Genomic DNA, 24,017 nt, shown 5'->3' with positions numbered 1-24,017 from the left:
CCAGTACTAACATCAATTTAGCTGGCCGACACGCAAATAAGGAGTTCAATTCACAGCCACTAAACTTGTAAGATTGTTGATGCAATTAAACATTCGTACACCATTAACTGAACTTAATAGGAGCTCATATGGTCAAAACTATAGATGGAAGTAACATCAAGAACTTTTTTTCGAAAGTAACATCAAGGACTTGAACAAAGGTTGAGCTAGAAAATATTACTACGATCGATCGATCGTTCGATCACACATTGAAATCACCATAGCAACCAGCACCACCACTCCTCCTGTCCTTGTCGCCTCTCCTGCTCCCTCCCCTCCCCCTCCTACCCACAGGGTCGCCGTTGCCGTCATCCAACATCAGCGGCGCCACGGAGTCCCTCTGCTCGTCGTCGAGGTCGTCGTCCGTGCGGACGTTCACGCAGGAGCACCGCTCCAGGGAAGCGAAGAACGCCGCCGCGATGCCTCCGCCGACCCACCCGGCCACGCGGTCCAGCGGCCGCCCGCAGCCGCCGCCCTGGCCGGACGACGATGACGAGGATGGGCGGCGTTGCGTGCGCGGCCAACCGGAGCCGGAACGGCCGCCGCAGAAGGGGGCGGACGACGGCCGCGGGGACGAGGTAGCGGCGCTCGACGTGAGGGTTGCCATCAATCAGATGGATGTCATGAAGTGAAGGGGAAGAAGGAGAAACGAATTAAGGCCACTCTTTTTTGCTACCACACCTTTGGGGTTTGGGTGTGTTGTTTAAAAGCGGGAGAGATGGGAGCGGCGCCGCACGAAGCTTCTTAATTGGCGCCAATGGTTATAAAGGAAGGCTTAAAGCTAGCTACGCACTCTCCACTGTTTTTATTTCTGTTCTGCCCTTGATAAACTTTGTTTAAGAGCTGTACACATGACTATCATACAGCAATTGTTGTACTGCATCTCGCTCCACCGATCCGAGGACACACAGAAACACCAAACATGGCACGATATTTGTTCGGAGGTTCGCCATTGTCGCTATGTACATCTCTGACATAGAACTAAGGACACTTTTCTCTAATATATTGAGACTACTGTCTAGGTGACATAGCGGTACATCCCTTTATTTTGAAGGAGTTTAGGCTACACCTGCTCGATTGAAACATCCCCCTAACCTAACCACTATACAGTATACAGTAAGTTCGACTATAACTCATACGTGCAATACGACAATATTCTCCAATATAGATAATTTGTTGGTAGGCAGGGAATTGAAGACCGAGCACAAGTAATTCGGAACATTTCATAAGCAACATGACCTGAGCCTTAAGAGACTTTGAAAGCGGACGATATATGGAACTGAGAAATCTTGCTCCAGAAGGCTACATGTAAGTTGAAATCACAAATTCACAATAAGACTTTGCTAACTTCACAAGAATCGGCAAGTTGTATTCTTTTCGAGAAGAGGTGGTATACTGATGTTTGATTGCACCGCGATTATCTGACATTGTTTCACAGCTTATTTAACTACGGAGTACTTAAGTTAATCCTTTAATTATCTCTGAGTGGTAAAGATCGTAATTCTGTGGAGAGCTTGTCCGCGCACGAACCAGTGCATATGCTGGGCCATTTGAAGTAAACTACTGTACTGCATATCTTAGCTTTCCAAATTTTCCATAGATTTGATAGGTAGCCAAAGGGCCGGCATTGAATTAGGTGGCCACTATAAAAAGTTTGCGCATGTAAGATTGCAAAGCGGCAATTAGTTTCTTTGCTGTCTCTTTTTTCGTTGTAGGAGTTGCACGAGGTCACATTATTAGGTACTACACATAAATAATGTCACGGACGTGAATTATGGCTGGACCGGCAATGCACATGATGGTGTCCAAAAGAAAAGGTGCTGCTAGCTTCCCATCATGGCGTGGGTTTATGCACTTTTGCTAGTGGGCTAAACGGTTTTTGCAAGGAGAAGTTTGTGATTTCATTTTGTAACGTTGGAAAGACGAGCACAGGGCCGTCCACTGGCTAGCCGGGTTTTGAGCATTACGCTGTTAATGAGTTTTATTAGTCTTTCGCCACCAGAAGTTTAGCATTTCATAGCAGAAATAAAATTACCGCGCCGCAGCTGAACCGGGTCTAACACAGATGCTCACAGCATCTTAGAAATCAGGGATTCAGGGTAGGCAACAAATTCCTCGGCATGTTAATTAGCATCCACACCACACACTGATAACTGCTAGACGCACACCACACACTGATAACTGCTAATTATACCAAATTACTCTGTATATGGACTTGTCACTACTCTTCCGCGTGCCATGCCAGCGTTAATGATCTTGCACACTTGGAGCTTGCTAAAAGACCTTAGTCTTCAGGAACATACAAAACCTTCTCGGAAAGATACTGTCATCTTCTTTACCACTGTTGCCCACCTGAATAACTGTTGCACAAATGCAGCTTCATGTTCAGTTCCTGTCAGTTCCACGATTTCTACTTCTTGGAGGCCACCCAGCACAAGTTCCTCTGTTTTCCAATTTGGTAGCTGCTCACAAATGCAACCTGATGGGCATACTGTTTGCGGCTGAAATGGCTTGATGACATAAAAGGAGAGGAAACATTAACTTACCAAATTGCCTGAATAGTAGAGGACATGCATCAACAAATTTACAGAAGAACGTCAGGAAATTACTTTGAACTCAGCCTATTGGAGAACATATGTTCTATGCAAAGAGAAAGTGGTACAACAAACATTATTATATAAGTTATACAAATTCAGGATGCTGAATAGATCTTAAACTCGAACATTGCTATCAACATTGAGCCTGCTATGCTATAAATGCCATATATTCTAACAGACTGACATCTTCTAAAAATGAAACCTATATTAACAACGATTCAAATGTCATGTTGTCAAACTTGAGGAGAAAAGTGTTGTTCAGTAGGAAGTAGTACATATATTTTCAACTTTAGTGGGGCAACCAGCAATCAAGCCTAGGTGTGCCAAGAAATACTAATTAGATAACGCATCACAAAAACCAAAGGGTGTTACATAAAAATATTAAAGAGAGCTTTACCTCCAAGTATTCCAGCGCCAGCTTCCTTACACCAGTGCACATCCTGAGGACATGGAATAAGGTGGCTCCAAAGGAATGTCCGTTCGCCATCATGAGCAGGGACAAGAATGTAACGCCAGGGAGTCTTGTCATGTCTTCTATCAAGTACCTATCGTTACTGAATATGTCCTGTAGGTTCATAGGAAATCACAAAAAAGGATTATTATATGTAATACAGTCAGCCATGTCATGTTTTCCATCAAGTAATGTCAGTTATCTATGTCCCATAGGTCTGCAGGAAGTCACAGAAAAGAATAGCACATACCAGCTGAAAGGGTTCATGTGTCCTTGAATATACTAGTCCAACAATATGTATCTTTAGTGAAAACTACCCAAGGGCAGAAGAAAGCAATGCAATCTAAGATGATATCAAGATACTTGGAAAGAATGAAGATCCAATAGTGTGTATCTTTAACACTAATGACCTAAAGGCAGAAAAAAGAAATACAATCTAAGAGGATATCAAGATACTTGAAAAGAATGAAGATCAGGGACGCTCAGGCTCAGCATAGCTTTGCTTGATGCTTCAGGGGTTTGAGCAAATAAATGTATAAAACACCTGAGAATTACATGTTTCCCTTGGTATCAATTGACTTGCTCGTGTGTTACAACGATAGCCATAACTCACACCAGCATAAGAGAAAGAACTCACCGGCATATAGGCCAGGTTAAGGTTTAGATGATGAATGGCCTTGAACTGTGACAACATCATTAGGCAACTGGCATTGCTTGCAACTTCATCAGGTCCATATACAAGAAAATAACTGGTGTCCAGACTTTCAAGATGTGCCACATTGCCAAGCTCAACAGAGCTTGGATTGAAAGCATCACTCCACCTGAGCATGACCAACTGGGGCGCTGAGATATTCACAACTGGCTGACTTGATCTACACACATTATCAAAGCAGGAGCTCACAGTTAATTCTTGGAGTGCCGGTGCCACGACAGTTAGCTGCTGCAAGTCATACAGACTATTTAGCTCCATTTGCAGGACTGACTTGGAGTGGATGGTCAAGTTGCCCAGACCCCAGGCATCGCGCACGGCGAGTCTACGCAAGACTGGGCAACGCGGCGACGAGACAACATCACCGAGCCTGCACGGACCATATAGCTGTACGTGACGCAGGTAGAGATTGGTGAGGCAGGAAAATACACCAGAAGGTGGCAAGGCGAGGCCAAGCCACCCTAGGCCCAGGTCAAGCTTGATTGAGCTGGCGCTCTCAAAGCACGGCAGGTCAAATGGGCCAGCCTCGTTCCTCGTGGTCGCATCATTCCGCCCCGATGCAATGTTGACGAATCTTAGATCGCCGGAGAGACGGCGCGCGGCGACGGGGAGCCAGGACGCCACGGAGTCCGTTGAGGCGTTCACGACGATGACGATGAGGCGGTGGAGGGCTGGCGCTTCATGGGCGGCGAGAGCGCAGCGTATGCTTTGTGGTTTGGTCTCACCGGAAAAGTGGAGCTCCGGGAGGAGGACCCAGAGCGGCGCCAGCGGCTGGAGAGGACGCTGGTCCGAGCGGCAACGGCGACGTTGCGGAGCTTCAGAAGGATGTGGATAAGAAGGTCGTCGGGCAGCGCGCTGATGCAGTCATGGCCGCTGCTGGCGGCGGCGACGCAGTGTTTCGGTCGTCTCCATGGAGGAGAGATTTGGGGACTTGGGGTTGGGGTCAGGCGGTTGGGGGGTGTCTCAAATCGGGTTCAGACTCTGGAGACCGGAGTAGATTTGGGCGATAGGGTTTGCGATACGAGATGACTCTGTCTGAGGCCTGACCGCCTGAGCGCGTGATTGGAGAAATGGCCACGACCATGGGACCGTTCGATCGATCTTTTATTTGGAGTATCTTTACCGTCGTCGGATGTAGAGTTTGGTTGCTACCCCGAGAACAATTTGCCTGGCCGGACAGAAGCCTGAAACTAGCCTGCGTGTTGTTTGGTTGCCATCCTGAGTCCCATGTCCTCTAGCCTGGCCTGAGTATATGCACCCAGTAATTAGCCGGACTCAGCCCTCCGATTTTGGAGGCCTGGCTCAGGCACGCACCGTGGAGGCTCATGCTTGAGGATGGGACCAGTCGTTTGCCGAACTCCTAAAGTTCATCGCGAGGAGAAGGTTTGCTAGCGGCAAGATCTCTTTCTTTCGTTTTTCTTGTAGTTCAGTACAAAAAATGGATCGATCTCTTATATTCTTGCGCATACAGGTCGTCCTTTTCTCTTTCCGTTATGTGGAATTGAAAAGATCAATCTCTGGAGTTTTTGTTCCTTGAGGAATCGGCCTCGTGATACTAGAATTTGAAGAATCACGGTTTCACGGAGAGAGATTCAGAGGAGAGAGAAAAGGAGAGGAACAGAGAAAGAAGAGTTGTATAAAAGCCAACATGTAGACTTTTAATCCTAATTAAGACTTTCAAACACAGGCGCCAACCAAACAACATATTCTCAAATTTGCCTAGTCAGGCAAAAATTGCAAAGTTCTCAGGCTATTCTGCACGAGTTTTTCTCAGGCGCATGTATCAGAGTAGCAACCAAATAGACCCGTAATCCATTCCTGTTTCTCCTGGTTCTGTTGTTCACGGCTTCACCGGCTCCCAACAATTGCAAACAGGCAACAGTAAAAAACCGCAGCGTTCGGTCATGCTTTGGTTCCTACGAGATTGCATTTGCGTCAAAAAAATTATTTGACCCAAATCCCACTTGCGGGTAATGAAAAATTTCCTCTATGTTGTTTCCAAACAAAATGTGGGATGGAATACGATGCTGACGGCCGTGTTGAGTCACAGCTTTATCACTGCATTTATCTTTTTTCTGTATGAGATGAAAACATACGTTGAAAACAACGGATGCTATCAGTGAAATATAGAAATAACCGTCATGAATGTGTCATCTAGATGGATCTCCTAGTTCTTTTCTAGACAAAAGATATGAACTTCATGTTTTGAAGTGCACGTTTATTACCGCCTATTAGTAAATCATATAATAACACATTTTCTTTTGTTTTTATCCTACGATAATTTGTGACCGTTCCGTATGTTGATTCTGTCTGAAGGTGGCCCCAATTGAGTCTTCTTCTGCCGAGCAAAGAAAAAAAGGAACAGATAGCTTTAATAAAAAAAGAAAAAGGAAAAAAGGAACAGATCGAGAAGACAGCAAAGGGGAAAGAAACTGGAGCAGAGAAGAGGGGATCAGGATGCGGCTCTCCTTCCCGCTCGTGGCTGGCGCCGTCGTGTGAGTCTGATCAATCCCCTCTTGTTTCTGTCCGGAACATGTCGTAGATCTGTTTTGGCGTCGCTGTATCTCAGCAGCCTTATTCTAACTAGATGCGTTCTTGAGTGCTTCCTCTGTATTCTGCGCTTTCGGTTCTTGGAGCCCTAATTAAGTGAATTGCTCTCTGCGCTGGACCACAATCTTGCTCCTCTGGAGAGTAACAAACTTGATTCCTGCGCAGGTTTTGCAGTTTGTGCGTATAGCATGAGAACGGTAATAGGCATACATGGTTGTGCGTATAGGTTTCTTGCATGTATTAGATGGGTCTGAGAAACTACAAATCTGCACAGGAGTAATACTCCCTCCGTTACTTGTACTAAATCCGTGTCAATTAATATAGAACGGAAGGGGCAGGGTTGCAAGATCGAATCGCCATTGGGAAGCTTGATCCTCGAACTCTTTGTTGCAGGGATAAATCATCACAACAAAATCTGTAGTTGAGAACCGGGGCTTGAATAATGGTGTTACTAGAAAAGTATCAGACCCAGTCTAGTCTGGGGATGCACATCTGCAGAAACAAATCATAGGTATTCCTATTCTCCGATTAAGAATTTTGACCTGAAATAGGACTTTCCTTAGTAACAGCATCAGTAAGCATCTCTTACTGGAAGCTTTGCTCTTGTGTGGGGAATCCTGTACAGGCACCACATGGCCTAAGAGACCCAGCATTTGGTGCTGTTGCACAGGGCGGTAGCTCCAGCCCGTGCAACCGAATAATCGTAGGTCTCTATGGTATCGTTAAGTAAGGAAGTTTCTTATCTTTTACTTTGGACCTTAAGCCAATAAGAGAGATAATTTGGTTTGTTACATGCCAATTAAAGATGTGATCTGGTTTGTTACATTTACTAAGATATGATTGTTATGCTGCCTCTGTTGCAGTGATAAATCATCACAACAAAATCAGTGTTTTCTCGAAATTTGGCTGCTACTCCCTCTGATTGATAAAAAGTGTCACTCACTTAGTGCAAAATCTGTACTAACTTAGTACAGAATGGGCGACACTTTTTATGGATCGGAGGGAGTAGTATTTTACAAGTAACCACTGAACTGTAGTTGAGAACTGGGGCTTGAATAATGGTGGTTCCCCCTTTTTAGTACAAAAGTATCAGACCCAGGTACCCAGTCTACTCTGGTGATAAGAAACAAACCATAGACATTTCTATTCTCCGGTTAAGAATTCTGTCCTGAAATAGGACTTCTCCTTGTACCGGCATCAGTAATCATCTCTTACTGGAAGCTAGCTGTTTTGTGGAATCGCCTATAGGCACCACACGGCCTAAGAGACCCAGCAGTCAGCACCGTTGCACAGGGTCCCTAGCTCCTGCCTGTGCGACTGGATATCTCCTATGATATGTTTAAGTTAGGAAGTTTCTTATCTTTTTGTTTGGACCTTAAGCTGACAAGAGAGATAATTTGGTTTGTTAGATCCCAATTAAAGATGTGATTTGGTTTGTTATGCTACCTCTGTTTATAGATTTGCATTGATAAGAAACAAATGAAGTGCTCTAAAGTCCCTATCCTCCTCCTATATCCTCTCCCCCTTCTCCTAATCATGTGACATGGCTGCCACTACAGCATCTGGTTGCCAGAATTACTGGCTGAAAACCCCATGTTTACCACAATTACGACCGGCGAGGCATCGGTCCCAACAAATTTCTGAAGGCTGCAAATACTCACTAGCGTTCAGGATATTCAGCAATTTGATTCCAAGTTGTAACCCAAGATTGTGCTTATTTGGTAAGATGATAACAGCTTGCCAAATGTCACCAGGCTTCTGAAGCCAAAATACAATAAAAAGATAGTAGTGCTAGACTACTGTTGGAGTGGATAAATATGTTTATTTGGTTTTTCATTGAAATACAAATTTTGCTCTAAAACTGAGCTATGAAGCTTTGAGATAGATGAATTATTTCATGGTTGTTGAATAAAAAATAATAATCTAAAGTTGGTTCTAAGATTGTGAACTACAGAATACCTTTCCTTTACAATCAAGCTGTGCATCATTGTACGGTTGCTTTGTCCAATGGCTATTTTGATAGTGAAATCCATCTTTTGACTGATGTGGATACATGTGATAAAAACTGCTTGTGAATTGTGAAAGAAAAGTTGCTAGTGGTTACATGATCTAGTGGCTGCATCTTACATCCTTGATCTGGCCAGATGCTGTTATGTTCTCATTATGGCCTGTATGTTCTTGTGGCTATTCTCTTACAGCTATTGAATTGTTATTGGTCAGTGCAAGTGCTGTTTCCTGGTGTGCTGTTCATTCATTATTGTCGCATACATGCTTCTAAATTGATCTTCATACACAGGGTTGGAGTGATATCTGGGAATGTTATATTTGGGCCACCGCTTCAGAAGTACTGGGCAGAGAAGCAGCAGCAGGATCAGGCAGCAAAAGAAGGCCAAACTGGGTCGACTTAACAAAGACATCTTCATTTATTTATTTTTCTTTTACCAATTCAAGGCCAAAAGTGCTCTTTCAGTCGCAGACACAGAATTCTGAAACTAACACAATGATGTGAAATATTGAAATGTACTTGGTTGCGCGGTTAGTCTGATAGCCCCAAGCTTTTTTAACATTGGTTACTCTGATACATTGTTCGCTAGCTCCATTAGCGTTTGTGCTGGAAGGTATCATTTGTTCTACCATACACATAATGAATTACGAGTCCTTTTATGTACTCTGATTCTAAATTCTTGACTCAAATTTGTTCAAATATGGATGTATCTATTCATAAAAAACATCTAGAAACATGTAATATTTCGAAACAATTTAGAATCGGAGGGAGTATTTAAATTCAGTCTTATCTGGTTGATTGAAACCCAGATTTTTTTTAGATCGATGTGTTCTGTTGTGTTTTTGGGTAGAGCGAAAACAGCCAACGTGCCCTGTCGTGACTCGCGACCAGCCTGTTCCATTTGGGGGTTAACGGCCTGTCACGGCCCAGCCTGTTCCATTTTGCTTTCAGAATTCAGAACAGGGATACGGTAGACCATCAGTCCATCACCATGGTAGGATTAGGAATCCCCCGCGCATTCACAAGCCCCAGCGCCCACTTTGCCGCCAAAACCAGAACCGTGTCTCCTCCGGCGATCGCCGCCGCAGCCCTGAACCCTCACACGATGCCGAAGAAGAAAGCTGCCCCCACCCCCGCCGCCGCCGCCGCCGCCGCCAGCAAGTACTGGCTGCTGAAGACGGAGCCGGGGGAGTGGTCGTGGTCCGACCAGGCCGGCGCCCCCGGCGGCGTCGCGCCGTGGGACGGCGTCCGCAACCGCCAGGCGATGAACAACCTCCGTGCCATGCGCCGCGGCGACCGCTGCCTCTTCTACCACTCGGGCGCCGGCGCCGCCTCCCGCCGCGTCGTGGGCGTCGTGGAGGTCGCCAGGGAGTGGTACGAGGGCGAGGAAGGGGAGGCGGCGGCTGGCGGCGCCGTGGACGTGCGGGCCGTCGGGGAGTTCCAGAAGCCGGTGGCGCTCGGGGAGGTCAAGAAGGCGGCGGGAGAGGTGGAGGGGATGAAGGACTTCGCGCTGCTCCGGCAGGCGCGGCTTTCGGTGATGCCCGTGCCGGAGAAGGTCTGGGATTGGATTTGTGAGATGGGAGGGGGATTTGTGCAGGACGGGGAGGAGGAAGAAGAGGATTGATGCTACCAGGTTAAGGAACTACTACTAGTGCTATTCGCGATGCAATCGAGCCTTCATTGTGCACTTGCATACTTAGAATTGTTTGCTTATCTTTATAATTGTTCTGGATGCAGGTAAGATGGCATTTTGTGCTAGGTTTTAAACCTTTAAGAGCTGGTACTTCGAGGAGCATATCGGAGCTATTTTGTTCATCCTGTTTGATGCCTGCCTGTTTGGCATCTCTGCACCGCAGCCTGATTAATAGTGCAGCCACTAGTTATGTAAGTTCGGTGTTCGGTGTCGCGAGAACAGTTGTTTTGAGATCAATCAAGCACTCGTACATGCTGTTCTGTGTGGCTGTTTAATCTACTTAGCTTGTGTCTTATGCGAGTTGCAAGTTTGCAATCCTAGTCGATCTACTTGCCTCTCTGTAGTATGATGTCCAGTGAATTTTGAACGGGGGGTAAACATTTAGAAACACATATATGTCACTGATATATGTCAGATGTGGCGGAGCAGAAACAACAGTACGGCGTGTAATTTCATAGATTCTTATACAGATCCACGTCATTTATTTTGGGACGGGGGCATGTGACGAAAAAATATTCGCTGGCGCTGGGTTCAGGGGCAGCTGGGAGCCCGGCGGACGACGGTGGATTTTTAAGCTTTTTGTGCAACGATTGAATGTCATCCATCCATTGTTCCAAAGCTTAAGGCAATAGTACTACGATATTCGGATTTTGCTTGAACATTAAAATCTGTTGGCCAACCTAGACAGACTCATCAGTACTGAATCACCCGTCCATCTATCCAGATCCAGAAAGCCTAATAAATGTAGCCAAGACCTGAAAGGCCGAAAGCCTGTGCCGAGATCGCGAGATCGACCACGCAGGCCGTGCCAGCACCGCGTGCAGGCGCGGCGCTCTGAACCGGCCGTCGTCTGTTCCGCCCTTCAATTCCTCCCATGTTCCCTGTCGGCGACTTTGCACGCTCCGTTTTTTCTCTTTCGGAAGAACATTGGTAGTGGCACAAACACGAGAGGCGGTGCTGCGTGCGAACTGGGCCGTGTCTGCGATGGACAAGAAGGCGATGGATGCGAAGGTCGCGAGCCTGCGAGGGACATAAATGTGCACATGCCAAGGAGGGGTTTTCTGCGTCCCTGAAGGCCTGAACAGGTGTTGCCAAGGGTATGCAACTATGTATGCCCAATTACCCATCCATCTCGAAAGAAAAAGAAGTACTACTCCGTATTATCGCTCAACTACGATCAATTGTTTACTGCTTGCGATGTTAACGACGAATGTTGTCAAACGAAAAACAGAACCGCGGCGAAACAGCGTGCACCCGGCAGGCAGCGTACTGCGTACGTGGTGGCGATCATAACTCTCCACCTCCGCTGAACCTGCACTACTGTGTACACTTGCTTCTATACCACTGTTGGTGCTGTGAGTGTCCCAACCTCCCTCTTCCCCTCTCATCTGATCATCTCTCTCACGGCCGCCGCTCCTTCAATGAACTGACGGACCCAATCCATTCCTCCGGCCCGCACAGTCCCGATCATCCCCCCCTACTTATTAATACCGACCTGAGAAGCTAGCCCACATGGTACCATACCACCACCACGCCACATCAAAGCAAACGCCAACCCAGAAACATGGCCATGGCCGGCACCCGCCGCGTCGCGGCCTTCCTCCTCCTGCTCGGCCTCGCGTCCACCACCGTCCTAGCCGCGCGCGACGTCGCCACGCAGCTCAAGACCGCCACCCCAGCCGGCAAGAAGCCCAAGCCATACGCCCCACCGGCCACCAAGCCCGGCTCCGGCTCCGGCGGTGGAAGCGGCGGCGTTGGCATCCCTACAATCCCGGGCTTCGGCAGCATCCCCGGGATGGGCGGCGACGGGTTCAACGTGCCCGGGATAGGGGGCGGGTGGGGCGGGGGCTACGGCGGCCCCGCAGGAAGGTACTCGCGCGGCGGCGTGGCGAACCCCACGGTGGTGTGCTCGGAGAAGGGGCCCTGCTACAAGAAGAAGGTGACGTGCCCCAAGAAGTGCTTCGCTTCCTACAGCGGCTCCGGCAAGGGGTACGGCGGCGGCGGAGGCGGAGGCGGGTGCACCGTCGACTGCAAGACCAAGTGCATTGCCTACTGTTGAGTGCTGATCGATCAAACATATCGAGTTTGATCGGGCCGGCGGTGAGTGAGGGTGAGTACGCGCGCGCCGGAGTATATGCAGGGGATGGGAGCTACTCCAGATAGTAAGATTATACGGTGGTTTAAGAATTAACATGTATCTTTCCCGGAAGTTGATTAGCTGTTGCAGAGTGCGTTATTGCTTCTACTGTTAAGTTTTAAGTTAGCTGGCAATACTGTGGTCTTGTTGTGTACTTGTGTGTGTGTGTGTGTGTATGTGTGTGTGTGTGTGTGTGTGTGAATCGATCTGTACGAAAACTATGAACCCAACAAAGAGAGACATATGAACTTTGGGTGTATGGTATGTTCGAAGGAGCTTGCTCAGGCCTCAAGCTGGAGCAGCATTCTGCTTCATTTCGTCTTCCCCGTTTCGGGGGCGCTTTGCTTCTTTACCGATCACCAGTTTTGAACAATGTTTTTAACTAGCGATCGTTTGGAAGAAAAGGCGAAACATATTTGAACTAAAACTGCCTATCCTGGCTATCCAGCGATAAACCGAGATATTATAAAATCGACCAGTCTTCCGCTCGTGCCATACTCCTTCCATCTCCGGTGTCGATATGGCACCAGAGAAACTCATAAATAAAATGACGAAAAATGTCCCGAGGCTTATCTGTAAATTGCAACAAGTCATCTAGTAAATCTTAGTGTACTTTGAAACAACTTTAAAAAGAGATTCTCTATTGTACAACAATATTGCCGGATCCAAACGATAAAATGCGGGCATGGGTTTATCACCCGAAAGTAGGAGTTTCAAGCCAACACATTTAACAAGAATGTTGTGCGCACACGCCGAGCTTCACGAGTTTTGCTCGTTAATTAATGAAAACAAGATTCTATACAAGAGAAAACTCCCGGACCACCAATGTGACCAAACCCTAGGAACAATAAGGACTTGGCCATGACCGTCGACGACGAAAAACATTGCATTACCCCGGCCCAAATGTCCTATTCACCTAGGCTACGAAACCATCAGATTCCTACCGTGTCGTGCCATCCCCAAAGGGCGTCCACCACTTTGAGAATGGGATTGAAGGCAAGGGTGGCAGGAGGCCACGAGCGTCTGCTCATTTGCCCAGGAGGCGGTCGATCTCCAAAGCTATCTCAAGAAGCTACACGAAAGACAAAAGGTTTCACACTGAGGACGTGTTTCACGATATATGACAAGTGTGTCGCTTCATCACCGGCTTCTTGTTATGCGGTGTCTTTGAAGATGCAATTTTCAACAAATGCCTCTCCAAATATATGTTTTGATAATTATTTTTATGTAATATAAAATGTAAATAAATGGACTATAAGAGACAAAATCTGAAAATATAATTTTCAAATAATTTTTTAAGTGGTGATTATATTTTTATTTTTATTTTACCAATATGAGATGGAAATTGTCAGTGCCACATCTAAGATGCACAGCCCACAGAATGTAAGTGGTCTCTTAGTATTCTTAACTTCTCTAAAATTCTGAATAAAATCCACCAAATTGATACAACATTCATGCCTGTCTCTAGTATGTTGTAAAATTTCAAACCTAAATACAATACGTAGATTCAGAAACAAAAGAAAAAAAATAAAGTCATCGTCTCAGAACAATAGCTGATTCAAACTGCGTTGTCAATTTTGAGTTTGGTCACACGGGAAGATGAGCCCAAGCAGCTGCAGATTTGGAGAGCGGAAGATAAAGTCATATCTGACGTACTCCCTCCTTCGCATAATTCTTGTCGAAATATTACATTTATCTAAACATTTTTTAGAAATAGATACATCCATTTTTTTAGCAAATTTGAAATTATGAAACGGAAGGACTACTAAACAAAGAAAAGTGCTAATTAAATCAGCAAATAAGAATAAACGAGAAAGTTGGAGCCGCCAACCATCGTCACTTTTGGGCACAATTCTCACACGCCAAATCGAGGCCATCTAGTATAACTAATTTTTGCATCTGCGAGGCTCAATTAGTCTGTGTTATCTAGCTAATGATGATCGGAACCTCAGGGAATAATCACAAGCTTGCAAAAAGCAAAGCAAAGCATACTGCCATCATTTTTTTTTTGAGCTGGCATAGTGCCATCATTGGGTACGAAGAAACAGAGAATCTGTCTGTCAAGTTAATTTCTTGTTTTCTCCATCGCAAACTATTTCATTTATTCACGGCAACTACAGACTAATTATAACTTGAGCCTTTGAAGAAAAAAAAACATTTGTAGTTCGAAATTCAATTCGCGACAACGAATCTTCTCGATCAGGAGGGAGTCCTACAGCAAAGCACCGTGGTGGCCGTGCGTGCCGGGCGGCATGGCCATGGACGCGGGGCTGAGCAGCGGCGTGTAGAACCACGAGTTGTAGTCAAACTGCTCCGGCGCGGCTGCGGCAGCCTCCATGCGCCCGCCGTGAGCTGCCGCAGCACCTTGAGCCGGCGGCGGCACGTGCATGGCCTGCTGCGCCGGCATCGACGGCGCCGTGCCAGAGCCGGTGAGCCTCTGCACGAGCTCCCGGAAGCCCCTGGGCTCCACCCGGTACACCTTGGGCGGCGCCGGCGGCAAGCTGCCGGCGCCCGTGGCACCGCGCCACGGCTTGGCGGGCGCCCTCTGCACCGCCCTCAGCGCCGCCTCGTGGGCGCCGTTCCTCCTCTCGCCGTGCTCCATCTTGAGTAACCAAGAGCTCCTTCCTTCTAGTAGTTGTTTGTTGGTGAGAGATCGCGATGGACCGGCGCTAGCTGCTGCTGCTGTGTAGAGGCAACGAGACACGGAGCAGCACGGTGCGTATGTATAGGGGTTTGGGGCGGGTCCGCGCGTGCGGTATGTTGTGGTCAGAGTTGACGCCGACGGGGACTTGGCGGCTTTGGATGGATGTTGGGGCGGGTGCAGTGCATGGAACGAATCGCTTGGAACACGTGGAAAAAAAAGGGCGGTCAATGGGTGGTGGAAGCGAACAGGCCGGTCGTGCCTGCCGTGCGTGCCGAACCGGGCCAAGCCCGACACGTACGCCCCCCTCGTCTCACGCGTGCCCTTTGCCCTGCCCCATGGGTCAGTGAGGTGGAGCTCGGCGACGCGCTTTGGCATTTATTTTCCTTTCTCTTGCAGTCCTTTTTTAACTGCTTCCAGTCCTTTTATAAGTTGTTGAATTTCTCTCTGGCTCGTACTCGTACAGGACCAATAGTCCTTTTAAAAAAAAAATATCTGCCTTTGATCCAATAAACAGAGTACAAAGTATCGAGAAAACTGAAATAAAAATCCATAACAAAGATCCCTAAGAAACTATAAGTTACATCCAGATTCTTCGAAGTAAAAAGTTCTAAATCTGTCGTCCTTATCTTGAAATCTCTCCATGTCTCTAGTGATGAAACTGCAGAAGACCAGACCTGTACAAGATGGACTAATCTTGTAGGTTTTGAATAGCCGCATGAATCGAGTCGCTCACCGCAACCGATGAAAACTTATGATCGTTCAACGCAATTTGGTTAGGGACACATCATTTTCAAGTCAGGTTGTCGAAACGCAGATTCGCCACTGAACCGACGAAGAAGAAGACTAAAATAACGAAAATACAAACCGCGAGATCCACTAGTTTCATGGAGTAGATCGTGTTGACTACACCATGAGACGAGGATGAAGCCGGGAGACCATTATTCCATACGCTGCCGCCTCCATCACCAGGACGTCGTCGCTAGGACACAAAAACTTATAAAGAAGGTACGCAAACTATCGTCAGACATTGATCTATGGTTCCCCTCGTCGCCCGATGCCTAATCAGCGGTCGAAGACGAGGGAGAATCGACGCTTCGGCGGTTCCTGTCTCCGGCGGCTAGGGCACGAGAGAGCTCCTCCATGAGATCGATTCGTCGGTTTAGCGAATGGCGCTACCACGCCCTAGGACCAATAGCTCTATTCTGGGTTATCAATCTTCTTCTCGTTTATTCCTTTGGTTTTCCTGATGGGACATGACAACAATATGAGATACATACTGTAGCAGGTAATGGGAATAATTACCTCTCGGGTTTTGACGACATCAACCCCTACGGTGGATCCTGGATTATGGAAACCACCTAGTTCGTTTGTCTCAGGAATTGTTCTGATGGCACAGACAATATCAAAGCTCTTCCATGCTGCGTTTATAACAACATCTCTAGGAGATCCATTATATAGGTCCGGTGATTAAAGTAATCGTTTTCTATAGCTTGTGTCAGGAAAAACAAACAAGATCAAATCTTTTATATTTGTGAAAACCTTAAAAAATAATCCAACTATAAAACGACATGCCCAAATCCAAGAACAAACAAACCAGTGGGATTTTTTTTTAGGAAACACGGACGCTCGCAAACACGCACACTGTTGCCAGATTCTAACACATGTGGGGTTTTGGTTCCGTGGTGGTCGGAGACGGAAGCGGCGAGGTTGGAACAAGGCTATGGATGGTCGAAACCCTAGGTCCGACTCCATGCCTTTGCTGAATTCATGAAATCATCCGCCAGGATAGAAGCGCAAAGAGCTGAGCCTGGTGAGGAGCAGCTCCACCATCGCCATCTTGAACCAACTGTGCGCCCCAGCCCCAGCCCCCCGCCCCCTTTTTTTTTTGAGGGGAAAGGACATGGGAGTGGCTTTTTATTAGAGAGAGAGGACGTGGGAGTGGTTCAGTGGGCAAAATGAGAATGGAGACTACCATGGCAGATATGGGACAAGGACCAAGAAGTTGGGCGCCCATGGCGGGCCAAGCAAACGGGCCAAAGCCCACACAGTTAGGCCTAGAAACCCACTGACGAAAGGCCGAAAACTGAACAAAAAGACACATCACGACACAACACCCCAGCCAGACTTTGAGATTGCCGGAAAAAAATTCGAACGAACCAAAAACAAATGGCGTCCGATTAGAAAAAGCTAGCAACACTACAAATTTCAAATCGGCTAACTACTAACAACGTCGACAATTTTAGGATAATAACACGTATGAGTATATGACTTACTATAAGTTGGGTAGACAATTTTCCGGTTTATTAACTTTTACCTATTTCGAAATGGGATTGTTAACTTTTACCTATTGAAGGACGGGGACGTGTTTGACGTTAAAATCTGGAGCCACTTTGTCCTTTGTTCCTTAGCAGAAGTTTCGGTACCCTTTCGCGGGGTCTCACCGAGAATTCAGCAGCACAAACCGCCGTGAAGGCGTCCAGATTCTGGAATCTTCGAAGCGTGTCGCGCGCCCTCCCCAATTTTTATACGGGCGGGTTCCATCCAGGCCATCGTCGTGGTTTTGCTGTCGGATCGAATTCCTCCGGTCCTCCCCCCTCTTCATACTCTGCGCTCGCGGATCCACCTCGGCTCGCTGCTCGCAGGTAATGGTGCTTGCTTGATTCCGCGTTCAATTCTGTCGTGATTTAGGCCCTAGTTGTTTTGTGGGGCGGCCGATTCCCCTTCCCCCCCCCCCCCCCCCCCCCCCCCCTTCTTCCCGATTTTTCTGCCTCCCGGAATTTTCTGGAAGCTCCGCGACCCCGGTCCGCTCGGCTCCCTCCCCGATTCAGCGTTCACCCCCCGCCGATTTCCCTACCTGTCCGCCCGACCTCCCTGCCCGCTCGCCTCCCTAGCGTCCCCCAATAACATCGACTGCAGCCTCCGACCACCCCCGCCTGAGGCCACAGGTGCGGCGGTACGTCCGGGCCCTCAGATCCGAAGGAGTCGTGGCGGTGCGAGTGGCGGGACCAGCAGGTGCGGCCCCTCTCTCGTCCTTCCTCTCTTCTCGTCGTTTAGTCTCGGTCCCTCACGGTGCGGTGGCTAGGAACGGGTGTCCGTGGTGGTGGAGACAACGTTCCGTGGTAGTGGTGGTTGGCACATCGTCGGATGAGGATTTCAGAGCCATCGGAGTTAGAGGAACGGGGGAGGGATTTGCTCCCGATGGATGATGAATCTGTTGGAAGCGTTTGTTTACGGACATAACATTTGGGAATCTTTCTCAGTTTTGTGGTTGCTGAGGAATTTGTTATCACTATAGAAAAATAAACAAAAACAGGGAAAAAATTGTTAACCAGACAATAGTCAAAAGCAGGTGAGCAAACAGGTTACGAAAATCCACAGCAATACCAAATGTCTTGTTAGATTAATTTTCTCATTCTAATTGGTGGGATTTCCACATTCACCTAAAACTATACCCTTCTGATTTTGGCAGGTTTCATAGTACTGACTATTGAGACCGGAAAAAATAGGTGTTTGTCTGTTGTGTTAATCAACTCTTTCTGCTTGTTTGAAATATCTTAGTGTTATACAGTACATTATCTTCTTTTCATAGCTACTTCTAGCAGTGTTGGTGATTGTTGTATCATTGGAAATTGCAGCTTGTTTCGCCTCGAAGAACTGCAAGATGTCTGCCAATGTTGGGGAATCGACGAGCGTTGGCAGCGGTGGTGACGCAGCTGGGGGGAGCTTCGAGTGCAATATCTGCTTTGAGTTGCCACAAGAGCCAATAGTAACTCTATGTGGTCACCTGTTCTGTTGGCCTTGCCTCTACAGGTGGCTGCACATGCATGCGCACACACCAGAGTGCCCCGTGTGCAAGGCCATTGTTGAAGAAGACAAGCTTGTTCCCCTTTATGGCCGTGGCAAGGACCGTGTTGACCCAAGGTCAAAGAACACGCCTGGAGCTGACATTCCTCACCGCCCAGCTGGCCAGAGGCCTGCAACAGCTCAACAGGCTGATCCTAACAACAATTTTATGAATGCGCATGCAAACCAATGGTTCATGGGCATGGGCACGGGAGTCCCGTTGGCAAATGCACGGTGGGGCAACTATGCGTTTTCGGCTGCATTTGGGGGCCTGTTCCCTATGCTTAACTTCCAAATGCATGGATTTGCCGATCCAACTGCTTATGCCCAGCCTGCTGGTTTTCACTATGGGTATGGCCATGGACATGGATTCCATGGTGGGCATATGGGGCATGCCCATGGCGTCCCCCGCCAAGGTCCGCTTGGACAACAGCAGCAAGCAGACGTCTACCTAAAGGCCCTACTCCTCATGGTTGGAGTTCTTGTGATTGCAAGTCTCCTTGCATTTTAAAGTTGTGGGTAGCTTCACTTCATGATGGTGTTTGGTAAGAGCTGTCAGATTATCTTCTTGGTGCCGTGGCTTATCTTTGGGCCAAATGTGACATAGTTGAATGTTCGTATGAGATGTTTGTTAAGTATCTGTATTTAGATCTAGATAAGGCTCTACATACAGCATTTATGTGCTATTAGGATAAACCTGGCATAACTTTTGTAGTTCTCGCGTGTTTGAAGAATGCGATGTACAATTACTGTGATATACAATTATTTGGAGGTCATCTCCTTGTGTATTTACCTGTATCCTGTCATCCTGTGGCCTACAAGTTTGAAAAGGAAATGGGAAGACAATTTTAAGTTTCAGCATAGGAATCTTCTGCTTGGATACTTGCAAACCACAGTTTTTCTGAATGCTGGGCCGCATGCCCAGTTCTTTTCTGACGGGAGGCAGCAGTGCTCCTTTAGTTCATAAGGAGAGGAAATAAATATAAAATACAAGGTCACATATTTACAAACTCTACGTCAGACCTTGGGAGAATTTTAGATCGCCAAACACCAGGAGAGGAATTCGTCGGTGATAAGGTCACACGTTTGAAGTTCGCCTTTCCGTTGAAAATTCCGCCGTTTCTTTCCTCAAGCGTAACCGGACCAGCATCAGCATACGCCAAGTTCTCCATGGGTGGATGGACCACCTACACTATCTCTTCCAGTTTTTCTGTCTACCGTTTCTCAGTAAGAAATGTAGACTTTGGTTGATTGCCTATTTCAACTTTGTTGGCTATTTCAAAACGACTTGCTTGAATTATATTTACAACGACCGTATGACGGCACCCATGCCGTTTTAGACTTCCAAAAGAGCATCAGCGGACACAAACGGGAATACCGAATCCGGGATCTCTCCAATGTGCAACGAAACATGCAACTCTGGCCGGGTCAAGCTATTTCTGCTCTGCTGAGTCACCAGCACGAAAGGATTAGCCATCTGTGCCAACTGCCAACCTTTGCCGATGAACTGAACCGAGAAAGCAAAGCAAGGCTGACCCGTCCCGAGGCACATGCTGCTTGATTCCCAATGTTCCGGGTCGTGTAAAACGAAATTTCTGAAACATTTGTACAGTTTTGTGATTGAGAAGTTGACTAATTTTTCGTTACAGATCAGCCGATGTGGTCGACCGTTGGATCTTAGTTCCAACAATAGCATGTGTGAGGGGAGATAGCGGGATGACCCACAGATATTAATCCAACGGATCTGATTCATCAACTTAATTTAAAACTCTTTGCTTAAAAATCAGGCAGCTGAGAAATAGTCACACCCATATTTGTATTGTTACGTACCTCAAAACTTGCAAAATTCCTGCATACTTCACTACTTAATGTATTGGTTCATTTTCTGAAAAAAGAAACTTAACATATTGGTATCATAATACACGTATGAAAGACTCAATAGATGACATCCGTCATCTTTGGACAACATTTTTTTTCTCTCGCCGCTTGTTGATTTCAGCACAAATTATTAAGACAGAAATAAATACTAGCTTCATGATCTAAGATAATCGATAATCAATAGCACAATATTTTTTTTAAACATGATACTACTCCCTCCGACCCATATTACTTGTATCAAATTTGCTCAAATATGAATGTATCTATGTTTAAAAAACGTGTAGATACATGTAATATTTCGACAAGTAATTCCAGCCGGAGGGACTACTACATTTTAGCTAGCCGTAAAGAGGCACGAGTACAGTGCTAGTCAGAAGAAAAAAAAATCCTTGATCGTTTATTATTGTCAATTAAACAAGGAAAAATAAAGAGAATTGGTACGTCACCTGCTCTTCTATGCACCACATGGTGCCGAATTTTTGACGGAAACATGCTGTGGAGTTTTGTCTGAACTTTTCCGCGTACGATCTATGGATCTTCGGAAGTTTTGCTTCTAATTTTGACACCACCCATTCATGTCTTGGCCCAGAGTTAATTGTACGGTGGGTCACCCATGCATAAGCTTAGCTGAATCAGAATTATCTCATCGAAAAGCTCTCCGTGGTTGTTGGCACACGGAAGAAGAAGACACGTACGGAAACAAAGAGGGGCGTCGACGGAGTTAGCATTTTTTTTTTTTGCGCGGGGACGGGGTTAGCATCTTTGTGCGCGGCGCGAGGAAGCTTCACGGCGATGCAAGTTGCCGGCACGGCGGCACTGTACGGGACAGGTGCGGCTGTTTATCGAGTCAGGAAGTGGTGGGTTGGTTGGGCAAGCAAATGATCAGTGGAATGGCCACCGTCTCCGCCTGCCTATAGCTCGACAATACTTCGTAGATCAGACTAGCGCGCTAGCTACTGACTCTAGTAGGTACTAGTTACCTGTGTGCTGATGCTTGATCGATGCATGTGCAACTAATTTAGCTGGTCCGATCGCGGCCTGTCCGGAAGGGTCATGGTCATACACTACGGCAAAACCTCAAAATATCTAACGGGTATCACGGTGATGGTTGATGAACCAAAATATCATCGGCTTTGTTGACATGAAAGAACAGAAGAACCATGGTTTGTTGACAACGTACAAAATCGGACAGAAACACTGCAGTTTGACGGTTTGCTGCATGAGTGCCTCGGTCTAGGCCAAAGTGATCCACAGGCCACAGCCCACCTAAAATTAATGACTCTGCGCGATCGACGGGGCCCGGCCTCCAAAATTTGACGCACTATTTTGTCCGTGCTTTTGTACCAACCAATGTTCCACTGCTTCCGAAGGGACATTGCTTGTAGGCAAACTGTTTGTATGGATCTAGGGCATGTTTGGTTGGAGTTTTGAACAAAATGCCTGATAAAAACAGTTGCCTGGTCAGGCAGATAGTGAGGATGAACTCAGGACAGCAATTTAGGAGGTCTGACTCAGGCAGCTGCTGCCTGGGCGGACACCAAGCAAACAAGCGCGTGCGCACGTCCGGCTGCCCCTCAGGCCAGGCTACCACGCTCAGGACGCAATCCAAACACCCCCCTAGATATGGACTCAAAAAGGTAAAGGAGAGAAAAGGTGTTGAATGGACCAAGAAGAACATCAGCTGTACATGCCTAACAGTGGCCTAAAAGTTGACGGCCGGTTTACCTGTCTGACCTGCTCGTTAGGCTAGTCATAGTGCAAGTAACTTGGGTAACATAGATGCCAACTAGACATTTTGGTGACATGGCATGACAATAAATGAAAAAAAAAGTGAGGTGGTAATTAGATATGTTATCATAACATCACACAAATTAAGACAAGATGACTTTACAAAATAATTAAGAATACAATGCATGACACCACACATAAGTTACTACCTCTATGCAGGTAGTAGCTTAGACTAGTAACATATGCATGTTACTACAGTTACTCCCCACTATGTTCAGCCTCAAAGTCACCTTGGACTTGTTGCCTCTGTTAGACATGTATCAAGAGATATCGTCAAAGTATCAATGTATGCGTATATAGGACCGTTGTAGCCTCGTAGTACAAGCGCAAATACTCACAAATACGCACGCACGCTCCTTCTTATGAACGCACGCAAATCATACACCTATGAGTACCTCTGTGAGATTGAGCCGGCAGGATCTTTTTTTTTTTTGATGAAACAACCACCAGCCGGCAGGATTTTGGAATTGACGAAGTCATCACAGACACTTCGTAGTCGGCGGGTACATCACTCCCACGGAAAAAACAATGCCGGTTAAATTATGAAATAAATTCAGGAAACGTGAGCAGCCGAGCACCCACGTCAAGTATAGAGCTTGAACCACATGAGCTACAGTTCGCATCACGACAACTTTGTTGATTGGTATAAATAAACTTACATCGTTCACGATAATATAGTACCATATACATGTTGCGGTGATTGCGGAGACGAAATGCAACCTGCAACGTCTATCGGCGCAGGAGGCAACCAGACACGATGAAATCATTTTTTGACAACACAAGCACACTGAAGTAATGGTGGGAAGAAGTTTGAATGCATCGACCCCACGGCCACAACGTTCTATTTTTGGAAACCTCCTCAGAATGGGTAAAGATTCCTGCAAAAGGAAGAAGCTCACATAATCAGGAATTTCTTTAGCCTGTGAAGTTCCTTTGAAACAATCTACGATCCCAAACACTATTACTCACTCCGTCTAGGTTTATAAGGCTACGTTTGTTCATAACTCATCAATTTAACTAACGAGATATAAGTTATATGACCTCTCAAAAAAAAAGTTATATGACCAACAAAATAGATCATTAAAAAATTCACTAGATGACGAATCTAGCGATATACTTTTTATGCAATATAATGCAATATAAGTTGACGGCCTAAGAACCCTTGTAAACCTGGATCGACAGTACTCCCTCGTTCCGGTTTAATTGGCTAGGCTTTATGAGTTCAAATATACGGATATTTTAAAAAACTTGTCCTGGTATTAAATAACTGATACGAAAACCAGAATGCGTAGTAGCACAGGTACTCCACGGTACGAGTTCTTCTACGAGGGCGACGACGCTGAAATAGTGAAATCGTGCACGCCGACAGTTGGTATAAACTTCGACTGCCGCGCCGCATTGGCAGTGATGATAACGCCGCATGCATAGTCCAATGCTAATTTTTGAGATCGCTGCTCGTCACATTCCTATTTTCTTTAAGCAGAATAGCAGATCCCTACACAGCGCGTCTCGGGTACACACCACGCACCCCAGAAACGACTCGCGTCGACAGATTCGCGCTGTCTGCAGCATGCTACCACGTCCACAGCCACAGACCAGGTCGACAGATGGCTACAGCTACCTTGCTGGCACTAGTTCTCCTGCACAGCCCTCACCGACAAAACAAAATAGAATCATTTCAAC

General features: G+C 46.7%; 5 protein-coding genes across 7 annotated transcripts; 3 read left to right on the top strand and 2 right to left on the bottom strand.

Annotated features, from left to right (window-relative positions):
* Nucleotides 1-39: 39 nt before the first annotated feature.
* On the bottom strand, nt 40-831 carry LOC104582728. The gene has a single exon (XM_010233326.3). It carries the CDS (start codon nt 644-646, stop codon nt 242-244), a length of 405 nt encoding a protein of 134 aa, XP_010231628.1. The 5' UTR covers nt 647-831; the 3' UTR covers nt 40-241.
* A 5,267-nt stretch (nt 832-6,098) lies between these two features.
* On the top strand, nt 6,099-10,367 carry LOC100831181 (thymocyte nuclear protein 1). 2 transcript variants are annotated; one of them, XM_024457242.1, is made up of 4 exons: nt 6,099-6,291; nt 6,740-6,857; nt 8,643-9,984; nt 10,089-10,367. In XM_024457242.1, the coding sequence occupies exon 3, from the start codon at nt 9,343-9,345 to the stop codon at nt 9,973-9,975; it is 633 nt and encodes a 210-aa protein (XP_024313010.1). In that variant the 5' UTR covers nt 6,099-6,291; nt 6,740-6,857; nt 8,643-9,342; the 3' UTR covers nt 9,976-9,984; nt 10,089-10,367. The 2 variants fall into 2 exon arrangements, with proteins under 2 accessions (XP_024313010.1, XP_003559586.2); XM_003559538.4 differs by lacking the exon at nt 6,740-6,857 and having other exon boundaries at nt 6,137-6,291.
* Nucleotides 10,368-11,447: 1,080 nt separating this feature from the next.
* On the top strand, nt 11,448-12,495 carry LOC100839473 (glycine-rich cell wall structural protein 2). The gene has a single exon (XM_003561316.4). The coding sequence runs from the start codon at nt 11,609-11,611 to the stop codon at nt 12,101-12,103; it is 495 nt and encodes a 164-aa protein (XP_003561364.2). The 5' UTR covers nt 11,448-11,608; the 3' UTR covers nt 12,104-12,495.
* A 1,658-nt stretch (nt 12,496-14,153) lies between these two features.
* Nucleotides 14,154-14,891, bottom strand: LOC100844639. The gene has a single exon (XM_003561323.3). The coding sequence runs from the start codon at nt 14,781-14,783 to the stop codon at nt 14,394-14,396; it is 390 nt and encodes a 129-aa protein (XP_003561371.1). The 5' UTR covers nt 14,784-14,891; the 3' UTR covers nt 14,154-14,393.
* Nucleotides 14,892-17,243: 2,352 nt separating this feature from the next.
* On the top strand, nt 17,244-19,526 carry LOC100830874 (E3 ubiquitin-protein ligase RNF185). Of its 2 annotated transcripts, none has more exons than XM_014896771.2 (2): nt 17,244-17,837; nt 18,461-19,526. In XM_014896771.2, the coding sequence occupies exon 2, from the start codon at nt 18,487-18,489 to the stop codon at nt 19,177-19,179; it is 693 nt and encodes a 230-aa protein (XP_014752257.1). In that variant the 5' UTR covers nt 17,244-17,837; nt 18,461-18,486; the 3' UTR covers nt 19,180-19,526. The 2 variants fall into 2 exon arrangements, with proteins under 2 accessions (XP_014752257.1, XP_010231607.1); XM_010233305.3 differs by having other exon boundaries at nt 17,245-17,467.
* The last annotated feature ends 4,491 nt before the right edge of the window (nt 19,527-24,017 follow it).

The sequence above is a fragment of the Brachypodium distachyon genome, chromosome 1, assembly GCF_000005505.3.
Source record: "Brachypodium distachyon strain Bd21 chromosome 1, Brachypodium_distachyon_v3.0, whole genome shotgun sequence".
In the NCBI taxonomy this organism is placed as follows: Eukaryota; Viridiplantae; Streptophyta; class Magnoliopsida; order Poales; family Poaceae; genus Brachypodium; species Brachypodium distachyon.
The sequence above is the reverse complement of the archived record's forward strand: the minus strand, read 5'-3'. Positions and strand labels throughout refer to the sequence as shown.

Bases quoted from the DNA above. Each gene is read 5' to 3' on its own strand.
- LOC104582728 (XM_010233326.3), bottom strand. From the start codon at position 646: ATGGCAACCCTCACGTCGAGCGCCGCTACCTCGTCCCCGCGGCCGTCG.
- LOC100831181 (XM_024457242.1), top strand. From the start codon at position 9,343: ATGGTAGGATTAGGAATCCCCCGCGCATTCACAAGCCCCAGCGCCCAC.
- LOC100839473 (XM_003561316.4), top strand. From the start codon at position 11,609: ATGGCCATGGCCGGCACCCGCCGCGTCGCGGCCTTCCTCCTCCTGCTC.
- LOC100844639 (XM_003561323.3), bottom strand. From the start codon at position 14,783: ATGGAGCACGGCGAGAGGAGGAACGGCGCCCACGAGGCGGCGCTGAGG.
- LOC100830874 (XM_014896771.2), top strand. From the start codon at position 18,487: ATGTCTGCCAATGTTGGGGAATCGACGAGCGTTGGCAGCGGTGGTGAC.